Source organism: Argentina anserina, chromosome 2 (assembly GCF_933775445.1).
Source record: "Argentina anserina chromosome 2, drPotAnse1.1, whole genome shotgun sequence".
Classification (NCBI taxonomy): domain Eukaryota; kingdom Viridiplantae; phylum Streptophyta; class Magnoliopsida; order Rosales; family Rosaceae; genus Argentina; species Argentina anserina.
In genome coordinates, this window is record NC_065873.1 from 26,295,189 (window position 1) to 26,318,974 (window position 23,786).

General features: G+C 35.6%; 2 protein-coding genes and 1 pseudogene across 5 annotated transcripts; 1 reads left to right on the forward strand and 2 right to left on the reverse strand.

Annotated features, from left to right (window-relative positions):
• Nucleotides 1-2,597: 2,597 nt before the first annotated feature.
• LOC126783375 (E3 ubiquitin-protein ligase APD2-like) lies at nt 2,598-4,854 on the reverse strand. Of its 3 annotated transcripts, none has more exons than XM_050508833.1 (8): nt 4,666-4,849; nt 4,351-4,577; nt 4,129-4,225; nt 3,974-4,045; nt 3,643-3,869; nt 3,501-3,570; nt 3,104-3,401; nt 2,598-3,021 (listed from the first exon to the last, which is right to left on the reverse strand). In XM_050508833.1, the coding sequence occupies exons 1-8, from the start codon at nt 4,763-4,765 to the stop codon at nt 2,943-2,945; spliced, it is 1,170 nt and encodes a 389-aa protein (XP_050364790.1). In that variant the 5' UTR covers nt 4,766-4,849; the 3' UTR covers nt 2,598-2,942. The 3 variants fall into 3 exon arrangements, with proteins under 3 accessions (XP_050364790.1, XP_050364791.1, XP_050364789.1); XM_050508834.1 differs by having other exon boundaries at nt 4,662-4,799; XM_050508832.1 differs by having other exon boundaries at nt 3,501-3,869; nt 4,666-4,854.
• Nucleotides 4,855-15,220: 10,366 nt separating this feature from the next.
• Nucleotides 15,221-19,454, reverse strand: LOC126784449 (uncharacterized). 2 transcript variants are annotated; one of them, XM_050509912.1, is made up of 12 exons: nt 18,885-19,454; nt 18,663-18,736; nt 18,251-18,299; nt 17,402-17,548; nt 17,046-17,319; nt 16,852-16,948; nt 16,643-16,767; nt 16,476-16,557; nt 16,241-16,331; nt 15,973-16,130; nt 15,531-15,848; nt 15,221-15,413 (listed from the first exon to the last, which is right to left on the reverse strand). In XM_050509912.1, the coding sequence occupies exons 5-12, from the start codon at nt 17,266-17,268 to the stop codon at nt 15,395-15,397; spliced, it is 1,113 nt and encodes a 370-aa protein (XP_050365869.1). In that variant the 5' UTR covers nt 17,269-17,319; nt 17,402-17,548; nt 18,251-18,299; nt 18,663-18,736; nt 18,885-19,454; the 3' UTR covers nt 15,221-15,394. The 2 variants fall into 2 exon arrangements, with proteins under 2 accessions (XP_050365869.1, XP_050365870.1); XM_050509913.1 differs by lacking the exons at nt 18,251-18,299; nt 18,663-18,736; nt 18,885-19,454 and adding an exon at nt 18,014-18,057.
• A 390-nt stretch (nt 19,455-19,844) lies between these two features.
• LOC126782297 (cytochrome P450 81Q32-like) lies at nt 19,845-21,994 on the forward strand (annotated as a pseudogene).
• The last annotated feature ends 1,792 nt before the right edge of the window (nt 21,995-23,786 follow it).

The following is a 23,786-nucleotide window of genomic DNA, read 5'->3' on the forward strand; positions in this document are numbered from 1 at the left end:
CCTCAAATAGATCACGTAACCCCAAGCATCCTTCCTCTTTGGGTTTACAACAGTGACGCCAAGCAACAAGAGGCATGCATATTTTCAAAGGGTCTCCAGTCCAAAAAAATTCTTGATCCAAGATTGAACGTCATGAAGTAAACCAGCTGACCACTCATAAATTTGAAAACTATAAACCAAAATGCCTTGAATCACTGACTGAATAAGTTGTAGCCTACCCGCTTGGGACAACAGAGAACATTTCCAAGAGAACAACTTGCATCTCACTCTATCTGCAATGGCTTGAAAATACACAATCTTGGGACGTCCCTGGAAAATCGGAACCCCAAGGTATGTGAATGGAAGAGACCCCTGCTTGACACCCAAAATTTTCTGGATAACAAAGCGTCTACGGTGAGCATATTTCCCAAGGAACACAAGCGATTTAGATTTATTGATTCTTTGCCCTGAATTCAAGTCATATTCCTCCATAAATCTCATTAGATTCTTCAAAGATCTCTTGGTACCCCGCATAAAAACCATAATGTCATCTGCAAATAGAACATGCGAGGGTGGAATAATACCAAGAGGAGCTGACAGTAAATCAATAAGTCCATCCTCAGCCAGCTTAGTGAGACCTCTACTTAAAACCTCTTCCGCAAGACAAAAGAGAATATGTGACAAATGATCTCCTTGACGAACACCACGAGAACAAGGAAAAAACCCTTCCATCTCACCATTAACTAAAATTGATAAGTGTGCAGACCCCAAAATTGTTGTAATCCAGTCACAAAAAGGATCTGAAAAACCAAAAGCCTTCAAAACCTGAAGTAAGAAACCTCAATCAAGCGTGTCAAATGCCTTTTGCACATCAAACTTAATTGCAATGTTACCGCCCTTACAATTACAATCCAGGAGGATAATGCATTCTGAAGTCAATATAATGGGGTCTGCAATAGTGCGGCCTCTAAGAAAAGCACTTTTAGTTGGGTGAAATAATCCGAGTAGCAATACTTCCCAAACGGTCAGCTAAAATCTTTGTGATAAGCTTGAAAATAAAATTCGCCATAACAATAGGACACAACTGCGTTACGGTGTCTGCTCCAGGGACTTTAGGAATCAAGATCATTAAATTGGAATTGAAGTGGGGGAGAATGTATCCAGTATTGAAAAAACTCTGAACAGCTTGGACTACCTCTGCACCAACAACTGACCAACACTTCATAAAAAAAATTCCACCAAAACCATCTGGACCAGGAGAACTATTATGATCCATGGAACACATAGTCTGAAATATTTCCTCAGATGTGGGAATGGCTGTTAACATAGCATTATCTTCAGTAGTCACAAGATTAGCAATTACCTGAGAAACTAGACCAGTATCTCTTACAAAAGAATCTGATGTGAAGAGGCCATTGAAATAATTTACCACATGATCACTAATCTCTTTTGGGTCATCAATAATACTGTTTCCATCTCACATAGTTGATAATGACTGTTTAAGATGCCGGACTTTAACCATTGCATGGAAGAAAGAAGAGTTTTGGTCACCTTCAGTAAGCCATTTTATTCTTGATTTATCACATAATAATTTCTCTTGAAGCAAAAGAGCCTCATGAACTTGAGCACTAAAATCAAGTCATCAAAATGACCCAAACTAGCAATTTCCCGCTGAATTATATGCAAATTATCAAATGACTTCTCCACCATTATGTTTACATCCCCAAACTCAGCTTTATTCCAAACTCGAATCCGCTATTTAAGAGTCCGCAGCTTAGAAGCCAAAACAAACATTGGATTACCATAGAAATGAGAACCCTGCCAAACCTCCTTCACCAAAAAAAGAAAACTTGGATGATCTAGCCACATGCGATGGAAGCGAAATGGTGATCTTTGGTTAGGTATAAGCTTTGAAAATGACACTAAAAGAGGACAATGATCTGAGGAAAAACGAGGAAAAGTAGTGCACTCCAAATTGCGCCAAACATTCATCCAAGAGAAATAGCTAAGACACCGGTCAAGCCTCATTTCAACACTTGCACCAACACCACTTCTATTCGTCCAGGTTTAAGGCAATTCTTTAGTAGGAAGATGAACCAACTCACAATTAGTTGACATGTCCTGAAAGTCTGAACATGAAACGACATTGGGAAGAATACCACCTCGTTTTTCATGAGCACCAAGGACACAATTAAAGTCACCCAACACTATACAGGGTCCCTGAACAAATGCATTTTTAACATGAAACAGATCATTCCAAAGCCGGCGACGCTCTGTTACCGTAGTTCTTGCATAAACCCAAGTCAAAATACAATTAACATTCTCCAAAGTGCAAGAAATTGTGAGCTGTTGGTCTGTAGCTAGTAACACATTAGGGTGAATTGCTTGATCACATAAGAGCCAGATATTTGGAGGTTGGTCCCCCCTGTCATTCACAGTTACTGGAAACATCTTTAAAGAATGTCAAAATGAAGATTTAAGTGAACTTAAATTAATAAAAAGTTCAGAAATACCAATAATAACAATTTTGTATTTGCGAACCATCCTACTCAAGACTTAACGAGTGGGGGCGTTACTCATACCCCGAGATGTTAAACTGAATTTCATAACTAATCCCCACAAAACTGGGTTTTCTTAACAAACCAAGTTGGTAGAAACTATATACAACTCCAAGCGGTTGAATTTCGAAGACCTGGTGCAATCTATATTCCCTCAATGAACAAGTATCTAAAATAAGCATACATAAATTACATCGTCATTTGAGGACTCAGCTTTCCCACGATCTCAGTTAGTCGTCCACGTCAATATAGGTTAATCCCGGAAAGTGATCTTCGCATGGCTATGCAGATTCAGTGACAAGAGTTTTTCATTCTCTACAGATATCTACTATATAAAATTTCTCTTTCCAGAAAATTGTACTAATCACAGAAATTAACAATCAAAGATCACCCCCAGCTTCAAAATTAAGAGTGAAACAATCTTCTCACTTTGTGAATGAGCCTTCTACATATGGGACATACCTTACTCTCCCCTTCCATGATCCTGCAAATGTTCATGTTATGGTTAAAATCACTAAAAATAGTTAGATCAGGAAAACAGAAAATGAAACTCTTTGCATTTGTACCTCTGAGCACAGTCGTAGCAGGTTGCACAGTGACCACAAGGAACGAAGAAGCAATTTCGCTGCTCATCATAACATATCACACATAGCTTCTCATCATATAATTCCTCTGAGGAGCTACTTGAAGCTCCAGAATCATCATCTTCTTCATTTGTACCGTATGTTTGTGGAACTGTCTTGCGTGGAACTATAGGGTAAGTCTCATTAATTTCTTGTCTGGAGAATTCTACTACAGAACTACTTTCAACATCACAGGCGCCGAGGTATTTCAGTATTAGAAAGATCATGACCACTATAAACCCTGGAAGTAGGACAGAAATGAAATATCCATGAAAAAAAAAGTGTTGGAAGATAGCATCAATAAAAAAGAATTTTGTTGATTTGTTCTTAATGTTCGTACCTAAGATTCCAATGTATGTTATCACACGAGCCACAAACGAAAGCTCAATGTACCATCCAAGAAGATCCCCCTGCAATGAGTTGTTGGTTAAATTGGCCGAAATGTTAACCATGTCGGATATTAGCTTGAAATCGAGGCTTACATTGTTAGGTGTGGTCAGTATGACATAATGAGTATTGGGGAATATAAGCCTGAGCTGGCAGGAAGAACCCTTAGTTGCTGTCGAGCAGATGGCCTTAGCTTTTGTAGTATCATACATCTTTGAGGAGACATTCATATTCACCGTTATGATTATGCTTTTAGGATTTGTGTTTATGATGTCAAGGTAGTACCTGTCATCCTCCTCAATGCTATATACAGCTTCTTTACCTGAACATAATTCTCATAGTCATTTCCACATGTATGAGTAATGTTTCCATCCCCTTTGTAAAATTATATATCCACATAAGCTTTAACAAAATATAACTAGTTACCAATTTTGGATTCATTAAAGGCATTCCCAGAACTTGCTTGTTCCGGCTGCAGTAATTCAAATTTCCGTTCCCCTGATCAAATATGCATCGATTATGTTATGAAATGAGTCCAAAGCTCAGCCACAGCAATAGTATATTGGAAAAACTGAAAGTACCCTTAAGCATGACAACTTGGAGTTGATTTACATGGGTAGGGTGAGCTTCTAATCTCATGGATATCCTTGAACCCTTGTTTAACCAGAAAGAATACCCCTGAAAAAGGAAAGACAACAGAGAAATTGAACCTCTCTGTCGATACTCGATACTCATGTATAATTTGGAAGAAATGCACAATGTGGGAGCTGAAAATAGATTGAGACAGAATGTTCATTTACTACCTTGCGACTATAAGCACCAATGATCAAGTAGTTAGACACATTCCAATCAACTTGGTGGCTCAACTTGGGCTCTTCAGATAGAGCATAGAGAGAAACCCCTTTCTTGTCAACATCTCTCACTTCAACTTGTTGCACAAAAACAGAACTAGCCTTCATCAAGCGAGATGAGCTCGGGCCAAGCGTTATGCAGTTATCTCCATAGTAACCATATCGGATGCTCACTGAAACTGCAAAAACAAAAAGCGAAATGGTCTGTTTCAGATCAAAGGGTCAGTGGAAGAGAATTGGGAAGATGAACAATTGTGATGTACATGCCACATATCCAAAGGGTCAAAGGAGTAAGCAGGCGAGCAAAAGTCTCTTGCCACCGCAGAGGGCCAGTCGGAGTCGAATGCGCCCACGTAGGTCGGTACATTGTGTCTTCAGAGGGATTCCGAATCGCACAGAGCTGGAGTGGGTGAAGGATTATTAGAAAGAGGTAATGGTGTTGAAGAAGAAGAAGAAAACGAACAAGAAGACTAGTAGCTTTGTGTATGGGAGTTTGGTAAGTTATGGCAGCTCAACTAACCATTTCAGTCTACTTGGCGGAAAATTTTGAATGGCTAGTTTATATGAATGTTAGGTGTTAATTATTTTCTGGCTTTACATGCCACCACTTACCAACACATAGTAATATCAGTTTTAGGATTATAAATAAAACTGGTATTAGTTGTACTAGATAAAAGCCCCGCGCGTTGCCGCGGGTGATAAGTTGATGTTACTAATGTAGAAGACACTTACGTTATCTCTATATATATCTTTAGATTATGATAAGTACATCATTTGAGATAACTGTTAGTCTATTAGACTACATTGCTCTAACATTTTGGTCTGGTAAATTGTTCGTGTTGAACTCTAGTAGGGAGATAAAAGAGGCAACCACCTTAATCCATTATAGTTTCATGTGCTCCCTCTTTTCTCTTCTTCTTTCCGCTGGATTCTAGAAAACAACATCTATTTCGTATAGTTATTAAAAAAAAGAATAGAGTGAGGGTCGGTTTCAAATTCTTGCTCCCTGACTCAATCCTAAAGAGACTAAACCAGAAACTCTTCATCAATTGTCATTTTTAGTCAGTATTCTTATTTATGATCACCCTCATGTAAGCCTTCAACTCCTTTAATGTCAACAATTAACATAACTCTTTGCATGCTCTATTTCTCAGGAAAATAGATCAAAACTTATAATGTGGAAATAATATGAGCATTATTTATAACCTCACTATTGAATATCCAATCCCCACCAAAAACTGAATTCCCTAAAGTTAAATATCAACAATAAGACTTGTTGGTCTCAAATCTAACGCAAAAATAATTTCATCAAGATGATGGGATTCAATCATATCTAGTAATTAGCAAGAATAAAAAGGCTTACAAATCTTACAGTTCATAGTTTTTAAATTAAATTAGCTTGTCTAGACTTGAATATAGCTAAACCCTAAAAAAGATATTTTTTATGTTTCTAAGTTTAACCGTTACTACAAAATGGAACTTTGGATTTAAGAGAGTAGTTTCATTGTGATCCTACTCAAAATGAAAAAGAAATAGCTCACCTCATAATTACATAGATTTCAAGTATGATGGATTCCTAACAATACTTATTGTCACTCATTTATTTTCCATCGAACATCTATTATTCACATCCCTGCCAACCTTTGCAATTCCACAGATATCAAGTCATACGTTAATTCAGCTTTGTTTATTTATTGTTAATATTAGTTCGGTTAGTATGATGGGTTTCTAGATATACTTATAACACATGCATTCAATTTTCTTGTTGCGGCTTAAATTCATTACATGGCGTTCTTTTAAATATAGCAGCTTTAAAGATCTTAGCAACTTCCAACATACCCACAGATAACATATCCGTCCACCGCCTCCGACAAAAACGTAACAGCAATCTAAAGATTTTAACAACTTGCAAACCAACAAAATACCAATCAATACAAATTTCAAATTAAAATCAGCAGCAGCTGAATTTACCACCTAAAATAGTAAATTAAGAACGTACAACAACGCATTCCATTTATAACAGTGAGACACACCATCCCCACACATAAACCCCAAAAATCTAACTTTGGAAATTATTCAGATACCCCAAAATCAAAGATCATATGCAATCCTGTTAAACCCAAATTAACCTCAACCCCACAGCAAAAAGATCATATTACTCCTTATCGACAGAAGCTTTGGGATAAAAGGAGGGTGATTCTTATACATTGTTATCTATCAACTTGTAACCTGAAAATTACAGCAAACTAAAGGGCAGAGTAAGTTCAACACAGAGTGAAGAAACGTGCATTGTTTTCTTGTATTATTTGCTGCTTTTGAAGGTCAATTGAACGCAACCTTAATATAAAACATGCACATTTTTCTAATAATTTTGTACATTTATATTCCTTGTGTTGTTTCTGTTCAATTTCAACTCTTCAAAAGTTATTAACAACAAAAAAAAAATCATTGAACTATGCTTTATGAAAATACGCCGAAATGCTTTTAAAAGCAGGTGAATTTGCCATTTACATAACTATAATAGCTTAGGAACACAAATTCTTAGTTCTTAATCTATTGTAGACAGCTACGCAGTTATATTAATGTATCAATAATGGTAATCATCATTGGATGAAGAGTTTTTTATGTTGATACTCTGGTTCCTTTATACTAACAATACATTAAAACATGTAAAATCATAGTAATATAAAATCTAAAATTCTTATTTTCAATATGGCCTCGATAGAACATAATAATCAAATAAATTTTTAGTTTCATTTTTTTCTCTTGTTTGTTCTACCCAAGCTATTTTCACAAATACGTACAAAAACTGAAGTTTTGAAGTTGACTGAGAACTTAAGCCATTTTTTATTTTAAAGTGAATTATACAACCCATTAGTTCTTTATTTTCCTCTAATTATGTCCAAAATATAAATTATAAACACATGTTTTAATATAACTTATTCTTAATCAAGATTATTGTACATTAAGTTAGCAATCGAGAAACATTCTAGAGTACTGAGCAACTTTACCAATTTTACTTGGACTAAAGAATTCCAATTCTACAACAACCACAAAATTTTTCAGCCAACACTCCACACATAGAGAAAAAATATACATAGAAATAATAGAGAAATTATGACCTGATTTTGAAGGCAGATAGCTGACCTTCTCCATGTCACACAAATATCTTTATGTTTTTTAGATCTACAACCCAGCATCAAACATCACAGATACCATCAATCACAACTAATCATTAAGCTCCTTTCTTGCTACATGAAGTTTCTGTATCTAAGCACTTTTATGTTCAAGTTGTGCTTTCTGGTCTCGGACAACAAATTGAATATACAACAATTAGAAACGTTAGGCTCTGTAGACATTAGTTTTACTCACCATCAATTTAAAATTAGAAGTTCCACATGCACTGTTTGATTTAAGCATGATTTTCATTCTCATGAAACCATGGAGGAAAAATTGCAGCAACAATGGAGCACCTCTTCATATACAGACAAAACAAAGAATATTCAAGCATAGAAACAAAATAGTGTGATCTTCCTTACAGGCAGAATCAAAATTATCTAAGTGATTATAAGAGGATTTTGCCTCTCTATACCCAGGTTGACCTATGAAGCAACTGAGATATAACAATGAGCCACATCGTATAAACCAACTGAGATATATTTATCAAATATATACACATAAACCACATTTAATTCAAACGTAGTCAAATTCAATGTATCTTATGTTCTCTAGTTTTTGAGAAATATGACCATCATTGTGTAAGCATATAATTGTTTTCCCATAAAAATTTGATTAAAGAATATATTAATTCAGATCAGTAAATTTGGGACTCCACTCAACAATATAATGGCCACCACCCTCAAATTATAGTCTAAACTTGGGACTCCACTCAACAATATAATAGCCACCACCCAACATCAAGTCAGTCAAGGAGTTAAATTTGTATTCCATGAATAAACCAAGTGTGACCATTTTAAAAATGCGGCGGACCTTATATTTTGAATAGAACCCAAGTTTACACTACAACTTAACATTTGACAGAACATACAAACTATAAAGAGGAGGAAATATCATAGGAAGGTATGCATTGACATGACAATCAGCGCATGGAAGAGAGTAACCCAAAAACAGACTGCAACAAAAATCAACACACCATGGAAATCATACCGTGAACTCAATTGATTATCCTTCTTGATTATCCTTCTTCCAACATCCCTGTCATTAAATGAGAATTGTCTTAATAAGGGAAACATACATCTAAACAAACACTACATATAACTAAATTGTAAAGAAGACGATTGTGGGCCTACAAATTGGAGCAAGAGGGCAAAAGATCACTCTGCCTATGAATTGTTTAAAACTAACGTCACTGATATTATGGAAGACAATGGCTTCTTTCAGTACACTCATCTTATTAATATCGACAAACACCCTAAATCTTAAGCCCTAAACCAACAATCCCAAGAATAAAAAACAGTATCAATAGCCAAAATCAAATAATAAATATAAAAAAACAATTATTAAAAGCAAAATGTGTTACAAAGAAAGCGTAAGGAACACACTTTGTCATGAAAAAAGAGATCCTCTTGTTACGATTACCGACTCCAATCATACCCTGATGACAGTAAGCCAAAGAAGCCACTTACTTAAGTTACGTCCAAATTTGAGATTTGCAAATTTCTTACTCCTAATATTTGGTAATCTTTATTACTTGATGATGCAGAGCAAATTGAATAAAAACCGATCATATAGATAGTTTTCCAGTTGTAGGGATTCAAACAGAAGCACTATATATGAAATATGAAGCTGCACATTCATTGGAATATTAAAGACCTTCAGTTCCACTTCCTACTTTAGTCCTAGGCTAGTAGCTACATCTGATATTATATTGAAGTACCAATTGTTTCTAAGGTCAGAACAAATTTTACATACTATTAAACTGTCACAGTTGATAATTTGAGATAAACTATCAACAAAGATGTCCACTGTTTTTGTATTTTTGCGCTTTTGTTTTCAAAGCATTTGTATGGTACGACATACTTGAATACTCAGGAGTCGAGATTAATTTACGGGACATAATGCTATTTTCATTACATTGCTCTGACTTATGGTCGGTTCAATGCTCTGAATTATACTCCAGTGTTTAGTTTTCTTCTAGCAAAAGAGATGAGTGATGCATGTTGATTTCTATAATGTAGAATCATAGAATATAATTAAATACATATAAATAAGTATATGTATCATAATTTTACATTAATTAGCAAAATAAAATTATTTTAAGACATAAGCCACACCTACTAAATAAAGATGCCAATTAATTATATCTTCATTGTTGTTTGAATGATAGTCTATTTATCACGGCAATTGTGGTAGTGTGTAATTCCACATGTTGACTGTTTTCATTATGATTCCCTGGAAGATGAATTGGATTCTAATTAACTATTAAGAAAATAACATATTAAACAATTGCCTTAACTGTCCTCCTGCATCTTACCTCAACCTGAAAAATTGAACTCGGTTATTAATCTATAGCTATACGTATAAGCCAAAATGGCTCTCCTCATTCATGGTGTAGAACTTGAACTCAGTTATCAGCAATTTTCTTCTACTTTGAATCTCACACCACCAAAATCACAAATGGGAATGTTAGATGGAACTAAATCACAAACCTTTGATTTTGAGAGATTTTTTAATTTGAAATAAGAGAAACTTTGAGAAAAAAAGAAACACACTGGTTAAGAGCAAAGAAATAAAACTTCAATTTGAGGAAATAAAGCCCTTGATTGACCTAATTCACTCTCAATCCAATAGAGAGGAACCAAGCAGCAAACTTATCAGGTCAACCATCCTCTTCTCACATACATTACCACGAAAAACCAAAAAGAAAAAAACTACCATACACAGAATTAAACCAAACTTGTTATTTTGCACTTCTAGGTCAGAAATAACATAAAACTTATATCATTTGTGGAATCTAACTGTTTTGGATTACATCTGACAATTGACACTAATCTTATGATGCCAATATAACAATGAGTAGGAATTGAATGTCAATTGTGCACTGGTAGCAGAGTGAATGCCAATATAAAAATAATTGACTTTATCTCATAAGGCAGTATGACTTTATCTAGGAACTATTTTGACCGTCTTTTTAGACCTTAACCCATAATTAATCAAGGAAGTATGGCAATATTAATTCCTAATTATACCCAAGTCTCTCTATACACAAAACAGGGAAACAAATTCATTACCCGAACGTTGCGAAGTCTGATGAACCTACAAAATTGAGAAAGTTACTTGCAGTTAAAATTTTCTCCAAATAAGATTTCACTCCATATATAGATGAATTTTGTTTTCCATTTGTTTTCAATAAGCAGTTAAACACATAAAGTAAGTCGATAAACAATACATATCTTTGCCTTGATGACGTTCTGGTTTCTTCCACTGTAACTTCAGTCCCCCGCTAAGACTATTTTGTTAACCCCAACCCTAGAGAAGAACATGTAATTATCAAAATCCATGGACTAACCCCCAGAAAAAAGAGAGGCTAAAAACACTAAAAGTAAAATAAAAATAAATTCCTACAGGGAATACCTATTAGTATAAACGCACACATAGATGTGTTGGGAGGGATTGACAATGGTGGTCCCAACAAAGGTATGAAGCACAGAAAGAGAAAGCTAAATCAATTTTAAAGTTAAGGAGTCGAAGATGGCAAATTTGGAAATGAAGATAGAATGATGACATCGTTTAGTATAAAATCAGCAAGGAGGACCAACTGATTACAATTAATTTTTAGCCTTTAATATAAATTCGTATCAAGTAAACACCTAATTTCAATTTTATACAACCTTAACAACTCATCTTGTGAGGGAAGCTGACAACAAAGTACTTGATAGATAAAGATAAACCTCTACGTACCTCAGCCACCACCTAAGCAAAGCCAAAAAGCTTTAGAGAAGCTAAACCAGAAAGATCAGTGAGAGTTGAAAGGGCGAGTGAAAAAGTATCGAATAAAACTCAGGGAACCCAAATGAGACGTGAGAGAAGAATGACCACAACTCAAGTCAAATAGAAACTACGACACTTCACTTTCGAAACCGACTTCAATTTGAGACATAGACTATCAGTGTGAGCCCCAATAACATGAAATCCATTTCTAGGATCAAATCTAAAGCAATATATAACCACTATATGAGCACAACTTACATAATTTAGCACTCTCAACTATTCAATCATAAAACCTATTCAATGAAAATTGATGAAAGTCGATACTCACTGATTGCGAAAGCCACAATAGTGGAGTTGTTCTTGGTAAAAAGTACTTTTTCAGCCTCAAACTTCCAATCCCCTCTCTCTAGAACCTGCTTAATTGTACCCTGCATTTTGCAAAAGCTTCTTCACCTCGTCTGAAACTTAGAACCAAAGCAGATTAAAGACTCAATGCATTTGGACTAATCAAATTCCGAGCTCAAATTAATAACATCAATCAAGTGATTGAGCAGGAAGATGGAATTTAAGTGCGATTAAGATCTCTTAAATTGAGATAGAGAGTGATGGAGTTGGAATTTACCGACGGCGTGAAAATCAAACACACTGTGGTATGGGTTTATTCTGAGACGGAGAGAGCGAGTAGAGTCTGATTCATGGAGTAATAAACCCATAAATCTAACTCCACAAATCACTGCGGTGCGCGAGAGTCTATAAAAACCCTGCGGTGGAACATGTACCCATAACACCTCTCCTTTAATCGACATATGTTACAAATACAAACACCAGATCCTAACCCGTAACAGCCCACAATCAGAAGCCCAAGACCCTACCTATTTTGTTTGAAAAACTGGACAACACCGTAAATAAATCAGAACCAGGGCAAGCAGGTCTTATCCCTTATTCCCTACTGAAGATTAATGGCCACCATTTGCTCATGTAAAGGAAGCCCATCACACTCCTTACTCTCACTTTTTTTTTTGAACAACAGTCATTTCAATCCTCCTTTAAAGTGTCCTCATTTTTTCTCGTTTTCGTCTAATATACAGACGCCAACATGGTCTCCAACAAAAGACATGTTAAGCCCTCAATGTCTCAAAGTTATTGCTACTGCATTTCAAAATCAGCACCGAATTCAACCCACTTTCCAATCATAATCATACTAAATTAGTTTCACCATTAATTATTCGAAGAAAAATAATAGAATTTACAAAAACACATTCTTATTCTAGCTTTTATGGTGAGACAAATAAGTATTTGACTTATGCATAATCGTTTTGCTTCGCTATATATGTTTACCCTATATTATTATCAAGACAGCTTATATTGAAGTTGATATATGCAATAGCACCAGTTGTGATCATAGAACATAGGGTAAAACCACATAGTATTTACCAACTTAATCTTTCATAAAGATGAGAATTTCAAATCATAGTAATGTAAGACTAATAGACTGAACATGCTCTCCTTCCTCTGTAGTTACAGAAACTCTTTTAGCATATACATTACAAAAATGGCAATATCCTGAATAACTTGGGACAACTGTTTTGATTTCAAACTTTGACAAATGGTATTCAATAATGAAGTCAATGAGAAGGAAAAAAAACATAAAGAAAATGCGCACTAATTTAGCACAACTCTTTAACTTAATCAAACTCTTATTCATCCAATCATTATCTAAATTGACAAAGCAATATGTTTTTTGTTAATAAGTAGATAGAAAGAGCAAACACCAAAGTCATCTAGCTATAAGCCCAGAAATCAAAACTCAGAACCGAAACCCCTAGAGTGCAGCAAGACGTATCATTGTGATAACAAAGAAAATATGAACTGCAGTTAAATGTTGATTAAGAATTATACTAATGCAACATAAATAAGTCACATTTAAAATAATTTAAATCTGGAATGATTCTGTAAAAGAAAAATGGAATTTAGAGTTTAATACCTTAAGTTCTGTATGAGAATACTGTGCCTTGTCATTGCCCTACCTTCGATGGCCGCAAAAAACATAATCACAGGGGATGTACATAATGCATACATGCAGACAGTGTAAAGGAAAAAAAACATAATTAATTGAGAATTAAAAATCAAGCCATTTCATGACGAAACAACTAACATGCTGATTCAACTATCAATAAATTAAAATGAGGTAGGCATGGAAACACCCAAACCCGTCAATGTATTAAAGCCTTAAAAATATACAGTGAAAGACAATTCAATGAGGACATGAGAATTAAAACCATGAGTAGAAGTTCACACATGCATACCTGAATGGAGATGACAAATTGAAATAACGCTGGGCAACAACCAACAACCAACTGGTACAAAAAAAATCAACAGAGCACCAGGAATGAGAATTATATACAACCTGTGAAGCCAAACCAAACTAAATTAGACAATTGCAAAGGTAATGAAGTAGTTAAAATGAGAATATTTATGCTGGGAGAGTCATCAAATCGTTTAACAAAGAGATTGAGCTTTTTAACATTCTTATTATAATAAGTGATAATAGAGAACAAAACAAAGAAAAAGCAGCAAGAGAACAAATATAACTTGGCTCAATTTCTTCCTACTCTTATAAACCAAGTTTTCAAATTACAACTCATACCAGATGAATCTCATCAGCTTTTATAAAATCTAACTATCCCAACTGGATAAATTACACAATTCACACATCTCTGACATGCAGCATAAGAAATAAACATCCGGGCCTCCTCGACCAAGATTAAAACACAGGCCCCCAACCAAGATCAAACAAAAGAGCATATATGAAATACTATTTTTATTATGTTGAACAAATAAACTCTAATGTAAGTTATTAATAGGTCTACATTAACACCCCACATGAAACTAAAATAAACTGAACACATACCTTAAACACAAACTTGGCTCCCAACATCTTCGATGAAACCTACAAAAACAAAACATAAATGTGTAAGGAAAACGTTCAATTAAATTTGTGCCAACATTTTTGCTCACAGCGTTTTCACACTATGTCATCTACCTGTATATATTCTTACGAACAGAAAAATTACTAATCAACTGATGCAAATTCTAGTAATAGACAAAGAATTGAGAAATAATGTTATTGTTAGAGTATGGAGGAGAAACAGTTCAACTGCAGGATGTCTACTATGAATAGGATATTCAAATAATCTCCAAGCAGCTTCAGGTGGTGATATGTACCTGCAGTTAAGATACATTTGGATTTCATCATTAAGATCACTTTGAAATCCAACTCTGGCTCGATCCGGACCCTTACTTATATACTTGAACAAATATTTAATCAACATAGATCGACAACAGTACTCAACATTAATATGCCCTTTATATCTTAATAATATGCCCTTTATACTTTACCATGAAACCAGCGAGGCAGCTGTATAGGGGGATTAGGGACTTGACGCTGCCTCTCTCTCTCTCTCTCTCTCTCAATGAAAATAAGTGACTTGGGAGAGTTATTTTCGATCGAAGTGGTGGGTTAGATTCGAATTCCATTTTGTGCTCTTCTTCTAGGTTTTGTTTTTCACTGGAATAGAAGTTGTGACTTTAAATTTCTGAATCACTTACTTTTGGCTATGAGAAGCTAAAGTAAAGACTACGAAGAACAAATGTCATATGTAGAAATGTCAAATGCATAAAAAAATTTGATAACCACTAAATAGACAGTGTTTAATGATTAATTATTTTCATTGACCTAAGTATAACACGGTAAACAAATAGTTCATTTAAACTTTATTAGCTGATACAACAAACAATTATAATATAGAACTTAAACCCAACTATAAAATAAGTAAAAGAATTATAGAACATTAGCTGATACACAAAAGTGTGAACAAAATAAATGCTGAAATATAACAATATTTAATTCCAGTCAGATATAGAAGACAAAACACAAATACATACTACAAACCAGGAAAAATGATAAACACATTATTATCTTAAAGATTTAAAATACATTAGACAAAAGTAAAAACTCCACAGGTGCTGCTCATCATTTCCCAAATCATATATTAGCCGAATTCCTGATGTATTGAAAAAAGAAAAAAAGAACAGAGTATAACTCAGAATTACTATTAAAATATGATTAATAGCTATTTTGTAGCTGAAATTAAAAAAAATTAAAAAAATTAAAATCTAACCCAGCGCCACCAGCTGAATTCATTGCTTTTTCTATCGAAGTAACATCAGGTTCTATAAAGCAGCCACTGTTGTTCTTCTGATCACACAAAACAGATACAGACAACACACTCATTTCCGACCCACGACGTCCAATACGCCACACATATCGCTGAAACATTTTGTCAGTTATTGTATCAGGAAGAACACTTGCATCATTATACCCCTGTTCATCAACTAATTCACGGGCCGTAACGCCGAAAAAATCCTCTGCTGGTTTGCCGCTAAACCCGACATCAATAGTACCGGTGCTATCCTCAAGAGAAATCTTCATCTTGTACCTATTCCAAAACCAAAATTAACGTACCACTCAATTCACTGTTTTGGTTAAAGAAATATATATATATATATATATATATATAAACAAAGGATATATAAATTTTCAAATCTGGATAAAAGTCATACATCGGAATTCCAATTCGCGGACTACCATGACGCGGACAGCACATCAGGTAAGACTCTGAGAATTTCAGTTTTCTACTACATTTTGCGCAAGATATATAGTACCAACCACTTCCAAACTGAATCTCTGTAATCATAGCCCCAATAACAAAAACATCTTGTTGTTCTCGTACAAAAGGAAGCATATAATAAGATAGCATCATCCGAATCACAAATCGAATTAAGTATAACAGCAAAGGATAACATAATGTATAGGAAAAAAAAATCATACTGCTGTATATCCGTGCATATTGTCGACCTCAATAACAGCATTATCAACTGAATTTGTATCAGTCTGAGCAACATTTACAGGGGATAATATCCTAAAATTTGTGAAAACACTTGGTGAGTAATGAAATAGTAAAAGTCAGTAGTTTAAATTGTGTAGATTCAACCTCTTTTATGCATGTACATCCAACTACTATCAACCAATATAGTACAAAGACTTTTTAAGAATAGCAATGCACCTTGCCCTTAAATCATATGCCACAGTGATTCCAGGGTTTAAAAATACAGCAGTATCCGATGTCGAATAGACCTCAGTGTGACCTACATGCGATAAATCCATAAGTATAAAATCTAAAATATTCTCTTATCAATTGATTAATAAGGCCATCACAACATTAGATCTCACCACACAATCTTCTAACCCTCGTGCTACTGAATGCAGCTATCACCGGAGGAGGCAGCATTGCGACAACACCAATATCAAACTCATAAGCTACTGAATCCCATAATGTAACCCTGACATTATTCCCTCTGCACAATAAACTTATATTGATATTCTACCTCACAAACCACATGACACATGCAATAAAACCAGGTAAATTAAAACAGATATACCTTGAGTCATGTATAACAATACACTGCTTTGTCGTCTGTTTTCCTCTGATTTCTAGGTATTCAGCAGGAGGAACATGAGCCACTACTCCAATGACATCTTTGTAAAAATAGAAAAAGAAAAAAAGATTGAACTCAAAATCAATTAAGTCCATCATAATAAGAACATAAAAAGAACAAAAAGAATTAGGTTTTACCTGTTAGAAATGTGTCATCATCTACTCTCGATTGAAGATTGTCCAACTCAATGAACTGAAACCAGTAATAAGGAATTGGATGGGCGTATTCAGGTATAAGTCTGAATTGTGTGTTGTCACTGAATAACAATTGGACTTGATGTGGTACAACAACAGATTTCCTTTGATTTTCAATACACCTAAAGTTTGAAATTTCATAGACAAAACTTTCTACAAATCTCATCCCCTCGTCGTCATAACTAACATCACCAAGTAGACCATGTACCCCAACACCCTTTACAGAACACAAACAATGATTAAATATCACAAACAGATCACCAATTCACTAAATAATCTGATTTCATTTTAGTGCATACCTCATGATCAACTAAAACAAATTGTAATCCTTCGCAATACTGATCATCTCCTAAAATCTTCCACGTCCATATCCTGCAGATTCATACTTGAACCACCATATTTGTTGATGACAGATTAATATCCGCTAGCCTAGTGATATTCATCTTCTGAAAAGAACACACTAATCATAAAAATGCCACAAAATACTCTAACCACTTAATCCAAGCAGTGCAAATGCAGATATGCTGTCAAAAATACCAAATCTGTCCCGGAAAATACATGAAACAACTCTATCAATGACGAAAACCATGGACAATTGAAGAATGTACAGGCCCATGAATTTACACATTAAACACCACGAATCACAAATATCAAAATTTCTAATCTTCATAAGACAATAAAAGTGGAAACACCAGGTAAATCTTTAACCAATATCCGATAAAACAACATGAATTCAAGTGATTTACCACAAAGACACCACCCAACATGCAATATCAATTAACCCTGGGTTATATACTAAATAATCAATTTAGACCAGCAGAATACAAATCAAGTACAAACTACCTTGGCCAGGTGCTCAAAATTATAAGTTGTTTTCATTCCCAGTACATGAACACCCTTGCAAAACTTACCCTGGACGCATGCAGAGGAAATCAATAGTGAAGGCTCAACAAAACGGAACTGGTGGCACCACCCAATATGCAATATCAATTAACACCGGATTATATGCTACGCCAGCACAATACAGATCAAGCAGCTTGAAAAAGAAATGAATTGAACCAACTGTCTGGAAAATACAAACTACTCCAGGTGCTCAAAATTATAACTTATCTGCATTTTCAGTATATGAACATTGTTTCGAAACTCACCCTAAACGCATGCAAAGGAAATCAGTAGTGAAGGCCTTAGCTGAATGATCTGTGATACGAATAAGTTATTCACCAACAAAAGTAATGAACAAAAATCAAGAGGTTGAATCTCAGTAAAAAATTGTGTAGATTCAACATTTTTAACAATGAGAAATATGTTCTAAAGATCTCAGTAAACCTATCTATCCATGATTATAAAATGATCGTATGCAAAAAGGCATTTGAATGCTTTATAAATTAGATCTGTACTTAATCTGTATATACAATGAAATTGGGAATTTACCTAAACTAATTTGGCTCTCATTTTGTTCGTTAACAGAATCATACCTTTTTTTATTAATAGAACTTAATAAAGCCAAAATTTGATAAACTGATATTATTGAAACTAAAAGAAAAATATGATCGGACTCACCGATTAAGGACTTCCATTCCTCATGAAATTCATATTCTTGCTTGCGTCTCTGAATCTATTACCCATTCTTATCTCTGCAATGACGAAGACATGCAACATACAAAAAAAACCCAAGATTAAAATGAAAACCAACAAAATCCTAAAAAAAAGGCTGATTCCATCACCACATAACGATCAGCAAAGCCTTCAAGAGGCGTCCTTGATTCGATAATGACATCTTACCTCTCACGATGAGATTGAGGGGGAATGAATGATCGGGGATACAAAGGAATAAGAACACAAAGGTGCCAAAGAAAGGGCACCACAGTGCCTTCAATCCAAGCCTCGGAGGTCACGGGACAACGCCATGCATCAGCAACATGCAACTTTGGAGTTTGAAACAAAATAGAATTCCTGGAAGAGGGATAATAGCAAAGAATCAATACCTAAAGACAAACCTGTTTTCGGGTCGGAATCTCTTTTAGGATACACCTGCGCGGCCGCATCAGAGAGGATACGTCGGGTTCTTCTTCTGGATTTGGGGCTAAGACCACGTCTCTGAATTCGCTCCATCTAAACCAAAAGAATCGATTCTCAAACACAAACCCCAACAGAAGACACGCGTGCCTTCATGGAGACACGGGAAGCAACCAGGTGACAACTAAATGCACACGCGTCAGTACCCCAAACACTGATAGATTTACTATTATTTGTAAATAGAAACACAGTGGAGGGCAGAGGAGTCCAGAAACCAAAATATGAGGGCACACACGTATTTGCACCAAAGTTATGAACAGTGCAGGAAGTGTTGTGCTTTAGTATATAGAATATGAAACAACGCATCAGTTTAAAAAATAAATGAACTGAATAAGTTAAACTAACTCAATTTGGATGTGTGACACATTGGAATTATATAAGTAGCTGTATATTGTTAGATTATTAGATAGCATCTCAAGTTTTGATCATTTGCCCTTCAACTATGTGGTTGACTTTTCCACAAGCGATAAAAGAACCCAACTATGAGAGGCAGTCTGTTTGATCCTATATTCCTATGATTCATTGATTCCTATATAGTGCACATTTAGCTCCATTGTTGGAAACTAACACAATTTACAGGAAGGATTCCATGGGGTTTCATGTGGTTTCCGTTTAGGACAGGAAGGAGAGACTTCCCGGCGAAGGTTTAGCATACCGGATTGTAGGGCTGGCCTTAGGGTCACTGGTTCACTGATTTCCTTGCTTCAGAAATCACTATGATATAATTCTCTTATTTTCTTGTTTTTTTTCATCAGACTTTGGTCTTGTTGCACATGGCATATAGTGGACTAAAATAACCCGGTATCAGATATTTTGTTCATCTAATTTGGAGCAATATCCTCATTGTTGCAGACATCAACCCATCACCATGGAAACTTCAACCTACTTCTACATCTTGCTCTTTAACATCTTTCTTTTCTTCTGTAATTATTTGCAGAAGATCAAGAAACAACTGCCACCAAGCCCTGGTCTATCTTCCAATAATTGGCCACCTCTATCTTTTCAAGAAACCCCTCCACAGAACACTTGCAAAGTTATCCAAAAAACATGGTTCAATTGTACACATCAAATTTGGCTCCCGTCCTGTCATTCTTGTATCCTCCCCTTTTGCAGCTGAGGAGTGCTTCACCAAGCACGACCTCGCTTTTGCAAACCGTCCAAAGCTGCTTGCTGGCATTGGCAAACACCTTGGATATAACTATACCACAGTCACCTGGGCTTCTTATGGCTCACATTGGCGCAACTTGAGACGCATAGCTTCCCTTGAGCTATTGTCATCAACCAGCCTTCAGATGTTTCATGGCATACGTGCAGATGAGATCAGGTCACTTGTTTGCCAGCTTTTCCGAGGCTGTGATGGTGGTGAGTTTCAGAGTGTAAAGATGATGTCAGAATTGTTTCACCTAATTCTTAATGTTATAATGAGAATGGTTGCTGGGAAAAGATACTATGGGGAAGATATAGCAGATCTGGAGGAAGCTAAAATGTTTCAACAAATTGTAACAGAGGGGCTTCAACTGACTGGAGTTACTAATATTGTAGATTTCATACCGGTTTTAATCTATATCGGAGTAAGTAAGCTTGAGAAGAAGTTGAAAATGTTGCAGGAGAAGAGGGATAAGTTCCTCCAACAATTGATCGATCAACATAGACTAATGCAGAGCGACTCTGATTTGCAAACGAGAAACAAGACCATGGTGGATGTCATGTTGTCACTGCAAGTAAATGAAGCTGAATACTATACTGACGAAATCATAAAAGGCATGATGCACGTAAGCTTTCTAAACTCTAAAATCCCAGTAATTCAAGCCAGTTAGTACTGTATTCATCTTGTTCTGTTTCTAGATAGTTTAAGAACTTTGCAAACTCTATAGTAACAATGTGTTTCCCGAAAATTCTAGCTTCAGATCTGAACTAGAAATTATACTGCTCCTGTAAATTTAGTTACATGTATGCAAATTTATACTTGAAAAAATGAAACAAATTGGTCTAAGATATGTTTTACCAGGTAATGTTAACAGCAGGAACAGACACCTCAGCCGGAACCATGGAATGGGTTCAATCACTATTGCTCAACAACCCTGATGCCCTGGCAAAGGCCCAAACTGAACTTGATAACCACATTGGAGAAGGCAGACTAATTGAGGAATCAGACCTTGCCAAGCTTCCCTATTTCAGTAACATCATATAGGAGACCCTCCGAATGTATCCAGCAGCGCCACTTCTGGCTCCCCATGAGTCATCGGAAAACTGCACCGTGGGGGGATTCCATGTTCCACTAGGAACAATGCTCTTGGTGAATGTGTGGGCCATACAGAATGACCCTAAGTTATGGCCAGAGCCTGAAAGATTTAAGACAGAGAGGTTCCCAAATATACAGAGAACGAGATAGTTTTGTGTGGTTGCCGTTTGGGACGGGAAGGAGAGCCTGTCCCGGCGAAGGCTTTGCAAACAGGATCATAGGACTGGACTTTCAGTGCTTTGAGTGGGACAGACCTAGTGAGGAAATGATTGACATGAGTGTAGGGATAAGACATATACCTGGTTGGCATCTTTTACTTACTGGTAGCTTCTATGTTGATTTCTCTAATGACTTGCAACCCCAACAGAAAGGCTCAGACCCACCTGAATATAGTTACTTAAACATGTCCTCCAAGCCAACATCGCAATGTCCAAGTCCTGAATGAATGAAATACCAAGGAAATTAGTCGAAATCCAGACATTACAGACCATAAAAAGGTATGAATGCAGAAGCTTCTCGATAGTAACTAAACTACCAAAAGTTCCCAAACAAAACAAATGAATTATTGAAGCAATTCCGTATCATATCTGTCTGCAACTTTTTATTTATATTATGTTGGTATAAATATGTCGGCAATCCTTTATTTAACAAAACACAATGTGCTTAATATATCAAGCTCAATCAAGTGAAGTTTGAAGTTGAAGATCAAGTTGAAGAACCAATATTATCTCACTCATGTATAATCATGCATGTGCATTTCATGTTTTTCACTGAGAATGGAAGTCTTTTCTGCATCCTAAGTTACTGGGTTTTGTTGAATTTATATTTTCTTGTCTCTGCTGACTTGTTAAGTTGAAAGTTTTGAATTCCCTGGTTTGAATTCAAACATTTTGTAGCAGAACATGTATTGGACTTAGTTCAGCTGAGTTGGTTTATCTTTAACAACTCAAATGTCCAAATATCACTTTGTAATCTTTCCTTGTTATTTGCTAGACAAAAGGGTTTCTTTAACTTCTTGGAAAGCTATGTGTGCTAGTCAGTATATGCTCAGATCAACTGAGTTGTGTTACTTGTGACACTCATAAATCCATAAGTCAAAAGAGAGTAAATGTCCTTATTATATGTTAGGTAATAGGAATTTTGACAAGATTTCCTCTTAGTTACCGTGTTATGACAGTCCATATTGGTTGTAATATTTCTCTCTTAAGAAGACTCACTCATGCATATGAGTGTCATGATTTTTTTACTGAGGATAGAAGAACAGTCTGATATCCTAACTAGTTTACCCTTTGTATAATAAACTAATATGTTTAAACCTTACTTGTTAAAGTTTTCTCTGAGTTGTCTTGTTGAAATCAGATTGATTGTGTTCATGTCATTTATTAAGCATGCACTCTCTAAGTGTAATCACATATGTATAACTCTTATATTTAGGTGTTAATCAAAGGTTTCTTCGCCTAGTTGTCCGTAAGATAAAGATTTGCTTTTATTTCTTGGGAACTGATGAGTGCAGATCTACATGCCTCATGAGTGCACATCTACATACCTCATTAATGAAGCTCAATACTTTGAGTTTAGCTAATGAGATCTTTGCTCTACTAGTTACATTTACTTCCTTTAGAGGAATGTTTTGCCTAGGGTTCCTTGTAACCCTAACTAAGTTTGTTAACTTAGTTTGGCCGAGTCATAAGCAGTTCCTTAGCTCTTTTGGAGAGCACACTTGTGCTCCCTTGTTCTATAAATAGAGAGGTAAGTCTTCATTTGAACTTGGTTGTCTAGGATGTTTCAAAATGTAGTCTTTGCATTTTCTTTAGTTTGTGTCTGAGATTCTTTGGTGTCTTGCATGGTTATTGCTTAGCTTAGGAGTTCATGATGATGCACCCTGAGCTTGACACATAAATTTCTTACTCATATCATAAGCATCTGCATAGCATGAGATATGTTGGTATTTCTACAACCTCAGAAGTCTTCACAACTGAATTAGTTGAGATGTAGTTGGATTCAAGAGTGAAGCTTCTGATATGTGCGTACATAAACACTCGAGAGACAGGTTAGGTAGAACAGTTGAGAGACTAGAGGTCTAAGACCACAAGATAGATAACGTGGTTACTATCCTGGTGTTGCTAGTGGTGAAGCGTTTGGTGATGTTCCAGCTAAGTGTAGCTGAGATTAGAGTTGAAACTTTTGTTGTAAACACTCGAGAGACATGTTAGGTAGAACAGTTGAGAGACTAAAGGTCTAAGACCACAAGATAGATAACGTAGTTACTATCCTGGTGTTGCTACAAACTTGTAAGTAGTGTTGAAACACTTGTTGATGTTCCAGCTAACTGTAGTTAAGATTAGAGTTGAAACCTTTGTTGTAAA